This window comes from Pipistrellus hanaki, assembly GCF_964339955.1.
Source record: "Pipistrellus hanaki genome assembly, chromosome: 17".
Lineage (NCBI taxonomy): Eukaryota > Metazoa > Chordata > Mammalia > Chiroptera > Vespertilionidae > Pipistrellus > Pipistrellus hanaki.
In genome coordinates, this window is record NC_140519.1 from 41,402,963 (window position 1) to 41,418,885 (window position 15,923).

A 15,923-nucleotide genomic window follows, 5' to 3' on the forward strand; every position below is an offset into this window, starting at 1 on the left:
GATGACTTCCTGAGGATATTTAGTCAAGCACTACTAGGGCTGAGAGCGTGTCCATGAAGCATGTGGCCTGTGCTTCACAAGGAGACGTTGTAGGTCTGCAGAATCACAAAGAAGCCCAGCAGCCCTTCAGTGGGAAGAATGATTTCCATACAGTTTACCCGAGGGAATCGATACAAAACTGATATGGCTCTCCACGGTATCAGGGACCCACACGCCTTCCTGTTTGCTTCTCTACTGTGCGTGGCTTGCATTCCCAAGTTCACTTTTCATGGTCCAAGTTGGCTGTGGCTGTGACTGCTTCAACCTTCCAGCAACAAAGAGGTGAGCCCTGGCCAGTTGGTTAAACGTTACCTCACACACCAAAAGGTGTGGGTTTGATTCCTGGTCAGGGCACATATCTAGGTTGCAGGTTTGTTCCTGGGTCACGTATGGGGAATGAAAGGGATGAATAAGGGAATGAATGGTTTCTCTTGTGTATTATTCTCTCCCCCTCTCCCTTTTTCCTCTCCCTTTTTTCCTCTCCCTCTCCCTTTTCAAAAAAAAAAAAAAAAATCCTCAGGAGAGGGTAAAAGAAAAAGAGGATGAGAAGAAAAGAGCATGCCCATTCCCTTAGCTCCCCTTAAGGAGACTTTCTGGAAGTTTCTCGTCGCACTCCCAGGTATAACTCATTAGTCAGAACTTAGTCACATGGCTACATCTAATTGCAAGGTAGAATGGGAGAATATAACCCAGCTAAAATGAAGGGGCTCAGTTACCATGAAAAAGGTAGAATGGCTTTGAGGAACATTTATCTCCACCTCATCATCCATCAGGACTCAGCTCAAATGTTCCCTTTTAAAGAGGACACACCCTCTCCCCCCAGTTCATATGTTGAAGCCCTCATCTCCAATGGGATGGTATTTGGAGGTGAGGCCTATGGGAATTAGGGTGAGATTAGGTCATGAGTGTGAACCCTCCAAACGAGAGTAGTGCTTGCTCTTGTAAAAAGAGGAAGACATACTCTCACTTCATAAACACACACCAAGGAAAGATCACGTGAGCCCACGTCACAGAGGCATCTATACACAAGACAGGAAGAGGACCCTCATGGAGAACCGAATCTGCTGTCCCCTTGATCTTGGACTTCCCAGCATCCAGAACTATGGGAAACCTAGTAGAGTTGACATCGTAACAGTATTTAGTCTTCCAATCTATGAATAAGGAATGTTGTCTTAGCTGGGCTGCTATGAAAAATATCCATGATCCTATTTGGCTCTGTGGCTCCTTGAGCGGGCCTGGACTGGCCACCATTGATAGTAAGGACTTGAGCACTGTTAGGATGTGCTGAAAATAGGAGAGTGTTTGTCAAATTTCATGGCCATAGGGTGGTCCTAATGTCCAGGGAAAAGTTCTTTCCCTGAAGTTGAGTGATTGATTGATTGAAAGACCTGATAAAGTGAGAGCTGCGTTCATCTGTCTAATTTTGTGTACAAAGACCCAATAACCATTGCCCTACCCCACACCCCTGCTGAACTGTAGAATCATCTAAGGGTTAGAAAAGAAAAAAAGAAAAAACACCTTCAAAGGCAATTTCTTTCTGCTCCAGAAACACTTTCGGGTTTTCTGGTTTTAACAGAATTGAGAAGTAAGCATGCATCATTAATTCCTATGCAAAAAAACATTCTTCACTTCAAATGGCAATTAGCGATAACATTTCTATCTCGTGTTGTGATGAGATTTTTTATGCAAATCATCACAGAGCAGTAAATTAATCATTTAGGCACAGTTAGAGAGGATGTATATTTCATGAGACAGATATAGATATCAAGATCTGGCTGATATTTACTCAAGGTAAATGGGAAGCATCTCACATCATCATGAAGAGTGCATGCTGAGCAAATAGGTCTGCGTGGCAACACAATTCCCGCAGTGTAGACATGTGAGGATTGTCACAACACTCTGTGTCGTTTGTGTAATTATTGTGAGGAAGGTGGAATGCATGGGAAATTTAACCTCCAAACCATTCACTGACACATCAGAACCCACAAAACCACATCTAAACAATGTGAGGGACAAATCGGCAACCAACCTCCTTTCTCTCCGACTCCCTCCTTCTCCAGGTACGGAATTCGCCCGTTTCACGTCACACGGTATTCAGATGGGTTTCTCTTCTCAATTTGCTTTTAAGCTACTCAGACAAATGAATCAGAAAAGCAACTTGACCCCGAAGTCAAATTGGAAAACTAGCCCAGGAAATAGGCCACCCCTCAAATGAGACATCATTTCTTAGCAGACAGTTATTTTTACAGCGATTTATGGAAAATAAGAAATTGTGCTTAAAGATGCCTGCAGATTGCCAGGTTCCACAGCTGGCTGGTAGACCTAAGCACACATGATGTGCAGGTGGAGTTTTCATGAGAAAAAAACTGTATTGACCTCTCTCTTTCCTTTGTAATTCTTCTTCCACCTCTTTTCCCAGCTGCCATGTATTTCTTCCCTACTGTGCGTGCTACTAACATGCTCACCAACACACTCCTCGCCTGGTTTACACTGACATTGTTCCTGATACATTCCTTCCACATGCCTCCAGTAAGGCAGCAGTAAATGGCCCAGTTAAGAAATGGGCCATTTTTGCTATTTGACCTTCTATACATATATACTATTGTAGGTGTACCTCTTAACAATGGTGGATTTTGTAATCAAAGAAAACATGATAATTTCAAGAGAAACATCAAAAGTGCTTTATTCAAAGTAATGCCCACCGCTAGCTACACATTTCCCCCATCTTTCAGGTAATTTGTGGATACCATCCTACTAGAACTTTTCTTGTTTTGAGGCAAACCATTCAGAGACCCAATTTTCCACTTCTTTGTACATTTTGAAGTGCTGCTCAGAAAGTGTGTGTGCCATCGATTGGAACAAGTGGTCATCTGAAGGAGCAAGGTCTGGTGAATAAGGCGGGTGGGTCAGTACTTCCCAGGCAAGATCTATTAATGTTTCTTTAACTGGTTTTGAAGTGTGTGATGGCGCGTTATCATGAAGCTAAATTACTTTGCTGTGTCTTCTGGCACATTCTGGTCATTTCACATCAAATCGTGGTTCAAATTGATTATTTGTTGTCGGTAGTGATCAGTAGTAATGGTTTCAACTGGTTTTAGAAACTCATAATACACCACATCTTCCTGATCCCACCAAACGCAGAGCATTGTCTTCTTTCTGAAGTGATTTGGCCTTGCAGTTGATGTTGATGGTTCACCTGGATCAACCCATGATTTTGTGCTTTTGGGGTTCTCAGAATAAATCCCCTTTTCATGGCCAGTCACAATTCAATGCAAAAAGACTTTCTTTCATGCAATTGAAGCAATATTTTACTGACTTTTTGGTTTTCCATTTGTCTTTTGTTCAGTTGATGTGGCACCCATTTTTCTTCCTTTACTATTAGTTAGTATAGACAACTTTATGGAGAAAATCAAAGAAATGGAACAGCACACATTTCCTTAGAACCACCTCTAGAATATAGGCAATGGGGCTATGATTTCAAACCCTCTGCAGAAGGAGGGGCTGGGAAGGGGTTCAGTTTCTTGGAAGGAGTAGGTAGGTGGGTGCAGTGACTCAGGAGGCAATTGGTGGCGGAGAAAATGACACTTTGCCAGCCGGTGGGAATTTGAGAGAATACAATTTTGTGACAGGTTTTCTCTTTAAAAGTTGCTCTGACGTTTAAAACTGGTGTGACCAGGTCACAAAATGGAACTTGGTTTGGGCTTCCGGATCTGTAGGGATGAGCTGAAGTGCTGTCCAGGGCTGGCCAGCAGAAAGCATGGCAGCTCCAGGTCAAAGGGAGGTGGAGGTCCCGAGTGTGGCTGGGTTCCTATGAGGAGCCCCGCAGGCCGACACTCTATCCACTGAGCCAAACCGTTAGGGCTGTATTTTTTTTTTCAAAGTTTCTTTTCATTATTTGTTGTATTGGTTTCAGGTGTACCACATAGTAGTTAGACAGTCATATGCTTACAGCGTGCCCCTGGATATGCCAGTTCCCACCTGGTACCATGTTGTCATCACAGTAATTTGCTGTATTCCCTATTCTGTACTTACATCTCCATGACGGTTGTGTACTTGCCAGTTTGTACTTCCTCTTCACCCAATTCCATAGCTCCTCCCTCCCCTCTGACACCTACCCCTCCATTCTCTGTGTCTATGAGTCCGTGTCAACTTTGTTCATTTATTTTGTTATTTAGATTCCACACACGATAGATAACATGTGGTATTTGTCTTTCTCTGATTGACTTATTTCACTGACCATAATACCCTCTAGGTCCATTATGCCACCACAAATGGTAAGATTCCATTATTTTTTATGGCCAAGTAATACTCAGTTTATATGTATGATAGCATTTTTATCCAATCATCTGACGGGCACCTGGTTGCTTCCATATCTTGGCTATTATAAATAACAATGCAGTGAACATAGGAGTGCACATATTCTTTCAAAGTAGAGTTTTGGGTTGCTTTGTATAAATTTCCAGAATTGACTCTTTTTATTTTTTTTATTTTTTTGCATCTAGAGATGATGATAATTTCCCCCCTTTAATTTGGTAATGTGGTCAGTTGCATTAATTGATAGTTTAATAACAAACCAATTTGCATATCTGGCACAAACTCAGTTTTGTTATCATGCATTTTCCTTCTTTTAAGTAACAGATACAGTTTAATTTTTTGAGTTGATTAGTGCCATTGTGGTCACTGAATATGGTATCAAATTTGTTGAGCTTTCTTTCTCTTTCTAATTTTTTGGGGTTGTTTTGCCGTTATACACTCTACCACAATTTTTGTGGTTACCTTAGAAATTTTACATTCATATTTAGCAAAGCCTGAAGTTAGACAACTTTATTTTCTTGTAGAGCAATTCAAGAACCTTAGAACACTAACTCCAGTAACATCTCTTTTTACTTGTTATTATAGCCAAGTATCTTCCTTTCATCTTTTTTTTCAAATACTGCATTATCATTAGTTTCATTTAGTCCATGTTTGTTTAAAATTATTACCATTTTCAGAGCAAAGAAAGTGGTAATCATTTGAAACAAATCATTTCAATGAGGACAAATGGAAAGTAATAATCAATTGAAATGATTGTTCAAATTTAAACAATCATTTCAGCCAGGAAAAACTGAAAGTAATAATCACCCTTTATCATACACTGAGGTAGCATAAGCAAGAGGCAAAAACAAGCCCCGGCTCCCCAATGTTCCATTCCTCCCACCCCCCAGCACCATTCTGGGCAAGGGTCAGACACATCGGGCAGATGGAGGGGAATCATTTCACTGCCAGGAGCTTTGAAGAAAGGACTGCTAACATTTTATGGACCATAGGTGGGGAGAGGAAGCAGAAGTGGGAAGGGGGAAAGGGGTAGAAGTGGAAAAGAACTGAGTGAGATTGGACAAACATTTCTTAGGCAAGATTTCCAGTGAGGCGGCCTCTGAATGGCAGTGTCTGGGTTAGGAATGAAGGTATGTGTATGGGTTTGGCTGGCCCAGAGGTCCCGAGTCCTTGATGGCAATTCGTTCCAGAAAACTATGGTGCACTCAGTGTCTACCAAGTCTGGTGTGGGGAGGACAGCTATTCCCCATGAGGCCTGCCAGGCAAAGCTTTGGTAATTAATTGGCTATAGTTGGATCTGAAATACCACACTCAGATCCTTCATTTCTTATCTATTAGTTGTCACTCTGTGGTCATTTAATTTGCCAGGAATACGTACACATTTTCAGATTTCCCTTAGTGAAGGTCTGCTGGTGGTAACCTCTCAGTTTTTGTTTTTCTAAAAATATCCTTATTTTTTTTTCTTGTTTTTAAAAATATATCTTTTTATTGAAGGGAGAGGTAGGGAGAGAAACATCAATGATGAGAGAGGGTCATCTTTCAGCTGCCTCCTGCATGCCCCCTCCTGGGGATCGAGCCCACAACCCTGGCATGTAACCTGATTGGAATGGAACCGTGACCTCCTGGTTCATAGGTTGACACTCAATCACTGGCTGGGCTTTTTTTTTTTTTTCCCCCTGAAAGTTATTTTTGCTGATAGAATTTTTAGGTTGATAATTGTTATCTTTCAGCATGCTGATATCATTCCACTATCATCTGGCTTACATTGTTGCTGTTATTTAGAGTTAGCTGTTATTAATTATTGCTCCTTTTAAGTTAATTCATCTACTCTCTTTCTTCAAAGATACTCTCTCTGTGTTTTTTAGTCTGTAGTTTTTCTGTCATTGTAGACTTCTTTTTATTTCATTTGGAATTTACTGGGTTTCTTGATTCTGTGATTGATAAGTTTCATTATTTATGCAAAATTTTCATTTAGTAGCTCTTCAGATAATTCTTCTTTATATTTTCTTTTTGGAATACTGACTAAACATATATTCCATTATGTATCTCTACCTTTCATATTTTTTACCTCTCATTGAGATTTTTCATTTTTCTCTTTCTGTGCTAAATTATTACTAATTTATTATCTTCCAGTTTATGAATTCTCTCATCTGCCATTCACCTATTTCTCTAATTTTTAAATGTCACTTTACATCAGTTTACATTTTTAGAAGTTTTGATTCTTTTTATAATAATCTTGGTCAATTTTTATAATCTTTCACTCTCTTTTACTTTCTTAAACATAATTTGCATGGTTTAAGAAAATCTTAATCTAAAATTCCAGTATCAGAAAGGCATTGTTAATTCTGATTATTTATTTGGTTTGCTCTTGTTCAGAATGCTGATTCTTTTTTTGTTTTTTTTACTTTTAGCTGTGGTTATATGTTTATTATAACTTTACATGTGGGAATTTCTTTAAATCCTCCACTTGGCACTTATTTAATAATGGTAATTTTCCTTGTGGTCCACCAAGTTATTTTTTTAGTTTACGATTTATTGAGGTATAATGCTTGAGATCCCCATTTTATTGGGGTTCTCTAATTGGTGGCTAGCTCTGGGATTTGTCTATCACCCGATTCCTGAAAGGCTTTCAAAATGGAATTCAGGTTTGAAACATTCTGCCAATTTTCTCAAAGAGAAAGATGGTCAATGTTCTGCTCTCTCTTCATGCCTTCACTTAGGTAAAGAATATTAGACAAAAAAAAAAAACTGTTAGCCAGTTAATTCAAATATTTAAGAAAGTGTTTCTGCAAGATGCTTTTCAGCATTTTTCAGTACAAGGCTCATAGTACTAGTCTGCTACCTTGCCAGAAATGAAAGAATTTCCTGTGTATTTCAATAATTGTAATTGTTACCATTAATAAAACTGATACTTTGTCTTCTAGAAGTCAGTTACATGTATATTAGACCAACATACATGTTAGCTCACAGGTCTTGGGTGATCTATTCTGGTATCTGTTTTTCTTCACTCTTTTTTCTCTTAGTGTTTTAGTTTGTATAAATTTTATTGACCTATTTTCAGATTCATTAATTTTTTTCTCAGTCTTGTCAAGTCTGCTGATAAGTCAATAAGGAAATTCTTCATCTGTGATGATGTATTTTTTATTTTAATATTTGCATTTGACTATTTTGAGGTTTTTATCTCTGCTAAAAATATTTTTCCGTTCATGTATGTTGTCCAATTTTCCTACTGGATTTTTTAACACATTAATCATAGGTATGTTAAAGTCCCTCTCTGATAGTTCCAACATCTGGGTTATCTCTTAGTCTAGTTCTCTAACTTGCTTTAATTCTTGATAGTGAGTTTTTTTTTTTAACTTCTTTATTTATTTGCATTTTTTGGTGTGTCTTGTAATTTTGTATTGAATACTGGGCATTGTGTGTGAAAAAATACTAGCAGTTGTTCCCAGAGTGGATTTGACTCAATATTTTTGCTCTATAGAATCCTATAAATATTATTTAGCCTCTCTGATCTGCAGTACTTTTATCTACAAATGTGAATAAGCCCCAACTTCATAAAATATTGTGCAAAGTATATAAAACAAAAACATAGTTTAATTATCTGGTGACAAACTCTAGTATTCTTCTTTAATGTAAGGCAATGAGACTATATATACTTGACTTTTTTCCTAAATGGTGACATTTTTTTCTCTTTAATTAAAAAATCCATACCTTAGTAAATATACAAATTAGAAAGCCAAATACCTCTACACCAGTGGTCCTCAGCCTTCCTAATGCCGCGATCCTTTAATACAGTTCCTCATGTTGTGGTGACCCCCAACCATAAAATTATTTTCTTTGCTACTTCATAACTGTAATTTTGCTACTGTTATGAATCGTTATGTAAATACCTGTTTTCCGATGGTTGCGACCCACAGTTGAGAAACATTGCTGTAGAGCCTAAGACCATCGGAAAATATTTACATTATGATTCATTAACAGGAGCAAAATTACAGTTATGAAGTAGCAACGAAAATAATTTTATGGTTGGGGGTCACTACAACATGAGGAGCTGTATTAAAGGGTTGTGGCATTAGAAAGGTTGAGGACCACTGCTTTAGACATTCTATGAAGACCATACTACAATTGTGTATTCCTCTAATCCTTCAATAAATAACATACACAAATTAGTGTCACATATCTGATTTAATGTTCATAAGTACAGTTATAAAAATTAGAGAATTTCTAATCCAGTATTCTACTTTAAAAGTAGAAACCATGTTTTGTACAGGTGGTATAAAGAAATGCCTCCACTGTGATCGCTACTATATACTGATTTTATGAATCATTCCTTATTTTATAAACAGAGGATGTGAAAAGTATCAGAAAACGTAATAATAGCATGAGAAAATGTGTTCTTTGAAAATGAATCAGATGAAATTGTTAGGGGAGGCGGGGCTTCCTGAAGCTGAAGGCCCAGGATTCCTGGCCAGACAGGGCAAAGCGCCTCATTTCTCGTTCTCCCTAGGACCTAGGCAGCATCTCCTCCATGTCTGCCACGACGTAGGAGACCACAGCCCAGACAGCAGCAGCCACGTTCATCTGCTTCGGGTCCATGGCGGTCATGGTGTCTCCGTGGGAGTGATGGAAGGAGAAGTATTTATATAAGTCGTCGAGCAGACTGGCGCCTGGGGAGGAAAGGGGAAGGATTCTTAGTGAAGGATTTTGGCACAAACTGCTGCTTAGCTGCTCAGAAACCTCTGCCACGCCTTTCTGCTTCATTCTTGCCTGCTCCTACTATATGGGCCACAAAGGCAATGCACTTTTCCAGCCCCTCTTGCAGAAATTAAGTGGCCACGTGACACCATTCTGACTATTAGTATATGAGCGGAAGGCCTTAGCAAAGTTCTAGGAAAGTCTTCGTTGACAAAAGAGTCAGGTGCGGATTTGAAGTCACCTGAGACAAGAGGCCCACACGCCGAAAAGGGCCGCGTGGGAAGCCAGAGGGGCCTGCAGTTAGAAAACACTGCTCACCCCAGGACCGAGCCCTGCACGTCCTGCTTTTGGACTTCCTGCTGACGGGAAATAATCCCATCAGTTTGAGTAACTGACACCAAAGTCTTCATGTTTATAAAACGACAGTGTCTTTTTTGTTTCTGTGAAGAATGCAAATTATGTACCTCCCTGGATTCAGAAGAAGGCCAGCACCCCTTTCCTCAAGTTTTCCCTCAAATCATCAGTTTCCTTCCATGAAGTTCCCTGGCAACCTCCAAGGGCACCAGCAGGAGTCTCTGCCCTACTTGAAAGCTTTTCTCTCAAATGAAGCGTTTCTCCAGTTCCAGCTGTGGACTGGAGCCTCCGTGAATCCTTGCTAGCTCATAGTCATCCTTCAGAATCCACTGGGCCCGTTGTATGGACTCCAATTGTAGTGCTTTAGCCTCTGGTTTTGTTTGTTTACTGTTTTATGAGATATACACACATAAGATTGTAGAGAACGTAAATGTGTATTATAAAGAAAGAGAATCTAAAGTACACAATTCAATGCAAGAAAGATAGCACTAGTATCTTTGAAGCCTCTTTCATGAGCCCATGTCCACCCCCAGGCTCCGTTCTCACCACTTGTAGTTACTTTCCTCCTTCCAGAGGTCACTGTCCTGTGGAGCTTCTGTGTTAATTTTGTTAAATATGTTCACACACACATACACACTGAGTGGCCATATAATGATCTCTGAACATATAATGATCTGGCCACTCAGTGTGTGTGTGTGTGTGTGTGTGTGTGTGTGTGTGTGTGTGTGTGTGTGTATTAGAGGTCCAGTGTGCATGAATTCGTGCATGGGTGGGGTCCGGCCAGCGGGAGGGGACATGGGTGGTTGGCTGGCTTGCCTGCTGGTCGAATTCTTGGTTAAGGGGACAATTTGATATTAGCCTTTTATTATATAGGATATACACTGGCCAGATTATTATGCATTCAGAGATCATAATAATCTGGCCACTTAGAGTGTGTGTGTGTCTAAAAGTTTAGAAGTGTCTGCCTTTTGAACCATATACTACAGATATATATCTATGACTTTTCTGCTCAATCATATGCAAAATTTATATGCTATTGTATATAGCTGTAGTATTTTCATTTTTTATTGATGTACTATCTCATTTATTTACCTATTTCCTTGACAGTGGGCATTTACTTTGTTCTCAGTTTTCTGTTATTATAACATTCTGCTATCAGCATTTTCTAGGGTCTAAATACAGGACTGGAATTGCTGAGTTATGTAGTATGTGTGTGCTTAATTTTATCATGCAATTCCAAAATGTTTTCCTTTGTTATTTATACTTGTACTGTCAATATATGAGTTTCCTCTTGCTTCATGTCCTCTCTAGCACTTGGTATTATCAAGTTAATTTTTGCTAATTGGTGTGAAATATCTTATTCTGGTTTTAATTTTTAAAATTGAGATTAGGTATGTTATTGTCAATTATGTTTTCTTTTTATGTTTTCTCTTTTGTGAACTGTTTGTGCCTTTGCCCATTTTCTTACTGATTTGTAGGAGTTCGTGACAGTGTTTTAGATAGTAGTCTTTTGTTAGCATTGCTTATGTACATAATTTCCCATTTTGTGGCTCTTTTTACTGTTTGATGAATAGATACATTTTAGTGAATAGATGTTCTTACTTTTAATGTAATTGAATTTACAAATATTTTCCTGCATGATTTTTACTTTTTTACATCTTAAGAAATCCTCTTTACCCTAGTATCATAAATAAAAATGAAAAACAAAACTTTCAAAGTTTTATTACATCAGAGAATATAAGTTCATCCATTTAAAACTGGAAATTTTTTTTTGCATATAGTAGGCTTTATTTTTCATTTGTCCCAGCAGAATATACTGACTTAGGACATCTTTTTTCTCCACTGATCTACAGTATCAATTTTACAATATATCAAGTTTCCTTCTATTTTGGAGCTATTCGAATTTTGTTCCACTGGCCTATTAGTCTTCTCTCTGTGGCAATACCACAGAATTTTCACTACTGTTGTTTTCTAAGCCTTGTTTCTTCTCTTCTTTCTCCTTCAGAAGTGTCGTACTATTCTTGACTATTTGCTATTCCAGATAATGTTTAGAATAATCTCTCATTTAGAATAATCTCTCATTGATGTTTCTAACTACCCTGTTTCCCCGAAAATAAGACAGTGTCTTATATTAAATAATTTTTGCTCCCAAAGATGCGCTAGATCTTATTTTCAGGGGATGTCTTATTTTTCCATGCGCTAGGTCTTATTTTCGGGGAAACACGGTGTGTGTGTATGTATGTGTGTGTGTGTGTATGTGTATATATATATATATATATATATATATATATATATATATATATATATATATATATATAAAAGCCTAAGCAACTGTTAGGACCAGATGATAACTATGATGCACACTGACCACCAGGGGGCAGACGCTTAATGCAGGAGCCACCCCCTGGTGGTCAGTGTGCTCCCTGGCCAACCTTCCATGGTCCCTCCCTCTGGCTGTCTGTCCTGATCACTGGGCAGGTTGAGGGACCCCGCCCGTGCACGAATTCATGCACTGAGTTTCTAGTTTAAAATATTACAAAGTATTTTTGAATTTTGATGGGAATTATGCTAATCTATATATCCATTTTGTAAAAATTAACTCTTTGATTTGGATAAGGTTTTCTTGTTAATGAAAATGGTGTGTTTCTGTTTAAGTTTTCTATAATGTCTCTAAAGTTTTGTAATACAGTTTTGCATGCCTTTTGTTAGTTTTCTTTCCTCCTTGGTTTCTACATTTTGCTAATTGTAAATTACACATTTTTAAAAAATTTGCATTTCCTGTTTGTAGCTATTTATGTTTAGCATCAAAGATATCTCTGATTCATAAAATGGGATATGTTCCTTTATTTTCTTACACCAGGGGATAGTTTATATCAGATTAGGAATGATTCATATTCATTTCTTTGCTATTTTGTAGAACTCCTCACAAAACCATTTTTTGTTTTGTTTTGTTTTTTTGGTAAAAAATTTAATGATTCACTATCTTGATTTTGGGTGATTCAGGTTTTGAATTTCTTCTTGAATTAACTCTGGGAGTTACATATTTTAGGACTTTATGAGCTTTGACCAAATATTCAAAATGATCACAAACTGATTAATATCCTGCTTTTAGCTTTTTAAATTTATTGGGGTAACATTGGTCAACATGAACATATAGGTTTCAGGTGTGGGTTTCTATTTTATAAGATCTGTATATTGCACTATGTGCTCACTTTATATATTTTTTGTTAAATGTTTGCAGCATCTATCTTGAGGGATGCCATCTTTTTCATTCCTGACATTGGTTATTGTCTTTTCTCTTTTTTTGTTCATCAATCTTGCCAGCGGCTTGTCAGTTGTATTAGTCTTTTGAACAACAACAGAAAAGAACACAATTTTGGTGTTTCTTTCTAATACTTCCTATTGTATAGTTTTTTTTAAATCATTGATTTATACTCTTATTTCTATTATTCCCTTTTCTCTAATTTCCTGAGTTGAATGCCCACTCTATTACTTTACAGACTTTGTCTCTAGCATACGAAGTAAGGCTATAGTCTTCCCTCTGATACTGCTTTACTATCTATATCCTATCAGTTCAGATGAGTATTTTCATGATTATTCAGTTCTAAATATTTACTAATTCTCAGTTGTTTTTTTCTTTGATTCATGCGTTAAAATATGTCTTTCAATTTTCAAAAGTATGGGGTCTCCTTAGTTAATTTTTCATTATTGATTCCTAATTTAACTGTTGGGAATGCGGGCTGTATGATATAAATTCTTTGAATTTTGTTGAGATTTTTTTTTCTCTATGGGCTTTGTCTGATCCATTTTTATAAATGTTCCATGTGTTGAAAAGAATGTGTTTTCAGGATACTGCATATGTCCACTAGATCAAGCTTGTTAATTGTGTTCTTCAAATCTTCTAACTCCTTACTGATTTATTGTTTATTTGATCTATCAATTTTGAGAGAGGTGTGAAAATGCCTCTCTGTGATTTTGGATGTGATAATTGTTCTTATAGTTCTGACAAATTCTTTTTAACACATTTCAAAGTTATGCTACTAGGAGCACACATATTATACTTAGAATTAATAAAGATGTTCAATTGACCTGGGAGATGCAATATGTAGTCATCCTCTTCATTATTGGGAATGCCCATTGTCGTGAAGTCTGGTTTTTCCTGATATTCAATACAGCCACTCCAGCTTCCTTCCGCACAGTATTGGCCCAGTATGTCTTTACACATAATTTTAGTTGAAGTTTTTCTTAGTTGAAGTTTTTCTTTGTTCTTATGTTTTCAGGGGTTTCTCTTACAAATATTTTAAAGTTGAATTTTAAAAATCTAGTCTAGAAATCTTATTTTGAACTGCAGAATATAAATCATTTATTTAGATTGCGATTATTGTTTTATTGGATTCATTTATACCATTTTAGTTTTTGCTTTCTATGTGGTTAGTTTGTTTTCTACCTTTCTTTCTTGCCTTCTTTTATTTGATTTTTTTTCTTCCTCTCATTTACTTTCTGTCAGTGTAGACTTTAGAAATCATAGCTCATATATTCATCTTAATAAATTTAAAGTTGATCACTATCTTATATAAGGTCATTAAGAGTCCCATATGCACTCACTACTTACTAAAACCAACACTCTAGAAAAACAAGAGATTGACCAAGACCCTCAGACAAATGCTAGGCTTTATAACAGTGGTTCTCCATCTTTCTAATGCCGCAACCCTTTAATACAGCTCCTCATGTTGTGGTGACCCCCAACTATAAAATTATTTTGGTTGCTACTTCATAACTGTAATTTTGCTACTGTTAATGAATTGTAATGTAAATATCTGTGTTTTCCGATGGTCTTAGGCTCTACAGCAGCGGTTCTCAACCTGTGGGTCCTGAAATACAGGTTGAGAACTGCTAGCAGGGTTGCCTAAGACCGTTAGAAAACACACATAAAATATAGAAAAAGTATAAAATAAACCTTGACAATTAATGGCTCAAATATCCAAAACAGGGTGTATGAAGCTGCCAATTCCTATCAAACCCTTAACCTGTATTGAGGAGGCTTATTTTTCTTTCTAAATGAGTAAAACATGTTTTCTGTTAGCCAAGTAGCTCAGAAAGAGTGGGATTTCACCATCACCCAGTCTGATAACATAAAACCTTCAGTGAATGGGCTGGAGCCATGGCCCACAAATGTTCATAAGGTTCAATTCAAATGGATAAATACTTGAGTTCCTACAGTATTGTAGGCTAAGGACTGTGGCAGATAAAAAGGTAAAAATGACACAGTCTCTACTCTCAAAAGCTTATTCTGCAATGTGGGCAGAGAAAATGTGTCCGCAGTAGTAATAATGGAGCAGAATATACTGAGTGCCACCAGGGAAGGCCAAAGAAATGATGGATCGCTCATGTCGTTAAATGCCCACATCTCACACCTAGACCAGGTCCCTTGCTGAGTGCTCTCCTTACTTCTTATGTCATGATCTTCACTATCCTTTAAGATTGATTATTTCACCTGTTTTTCACACTGTATGCAAACTTCCTGAAAGCAAGGCCTGTATTTTGTTCCTCACTCTGTCACAAATGCCTAAAACATAGCACCAAATAGAAGATGAATGCATGCACATTAAGTGGACAACACTGTGGTGACTGCCCTGAGTGGGGTGGGGGCGCTGACGGGAAGGAGGGTGTCAGGGAAAGAAACAGTGGTGGGTGGAGATTTGACTTGGGGTGGTGAACACACAATACAGTGTACAGATGATGTGTTACAGAATTGTACAAATGAAACCGCTTTAATTTTGTTACCAGTGTTAGCCCAATAAATTCAATAAAAAGGGAAAAAAAGTAGTCAGGATTTAAAAAAAAACAACACAATAAGGGATGATGAAGTACCCCATGGCTAGCAACAAGGATGCCTTTACCACAAGTATGTCTAAAAGGAAAAGAAGAAAGCAGCTATAACTGCAGTTACAGCTGTAGGAAAGGTCACCCGAGAAGCCGGGGAGTCTATAGAAGCCGGAATCCGTCTCCTGCTGGGCCTCCCTTTGGCCAAACCCAGTCATAAACCAGAGGGCAAGTGTGACGTGTTAATGCAGCCCATGAGGGCAAGCCCCAGGGGCACAGAATAAGGTGGGAAAGGCGAAGAACGATATAAAGTGCAAAAGAGAATATCCAGTGCACATGCTGGGGATGGCAGCAGACGTTCCAGCCGAGTAGCCTATGTGAGCATTCCAGTTTCAGTGATGTGGGGAGTAGCAGCTTCATTATTGGCAGATTCAGTTGGTAACCAACTGTGGAAGGTCCTAAACATAAGGCTGAAAATAGACTAAATGTAAATGGGGATCCATGGGGACTGACGGGCAGGAAGGTGGGAGACTGGAACTGCTCCTTAGGAAAGCGCTCCAGAGGAATGAGGAGGACCAGAGGTGAGGAGACCAGGGAAGATAGTTTTGGGCACAGGTAACAAGGCTCAAGGCCAATTGATGACATGCCAGCCTCTGGGAAAGCATAAGCTAGCCAAACTTCCCAATACAAAGGCCAGA

General features: G+C 38.2%; 2 protein-coding genes and 1 long non-coding RNA gene across 5 annotated transcripts in view; 2 read left to right on the plus strand and 1 right to left on the minus strand.

The window, feature by feature from the left end:
* The window catches only part of LOC311611990, a 567,051-nt gene that overhangs the window by 164,392 nt on the left and 386,736 nt on the right, over nt 1-15,923 (plus strand). The gene's annotated exons all lie outside the window — the stretch shown is intronic.
* Nucleotides 1-15,923, plus strand: part of TSPYL5 (TSPY like 5) — a 214,269-nt gene that overhangs the window by 59,645 nt on the left and 138,701 nt on the right. The gene's annotated exons all lie outside the window — the stretch shown is intronic.
* CPQ (carboxypeptidase Q) overlaps nt 8,524-15,923 on the minus strand; it is a 311,444-nt gene continuing 304,044 nt past the window's right edge. For all 3 annotated transcript variants that reach the window (XM_084864576.1, XM_084864577.1, XM_084864578.1), the window contains one exon: nt 8,524-9,020. In XM_084864576.1, coding sequence (XP_084720702.1) covers nt 8,857-9,020 — 164 coding nt within the window. In that variant the 3' untranslated portion in view covers nt 8,524-8,856. The remainder of the gene's footprint in view (nt 9,021-15,923) is intronic.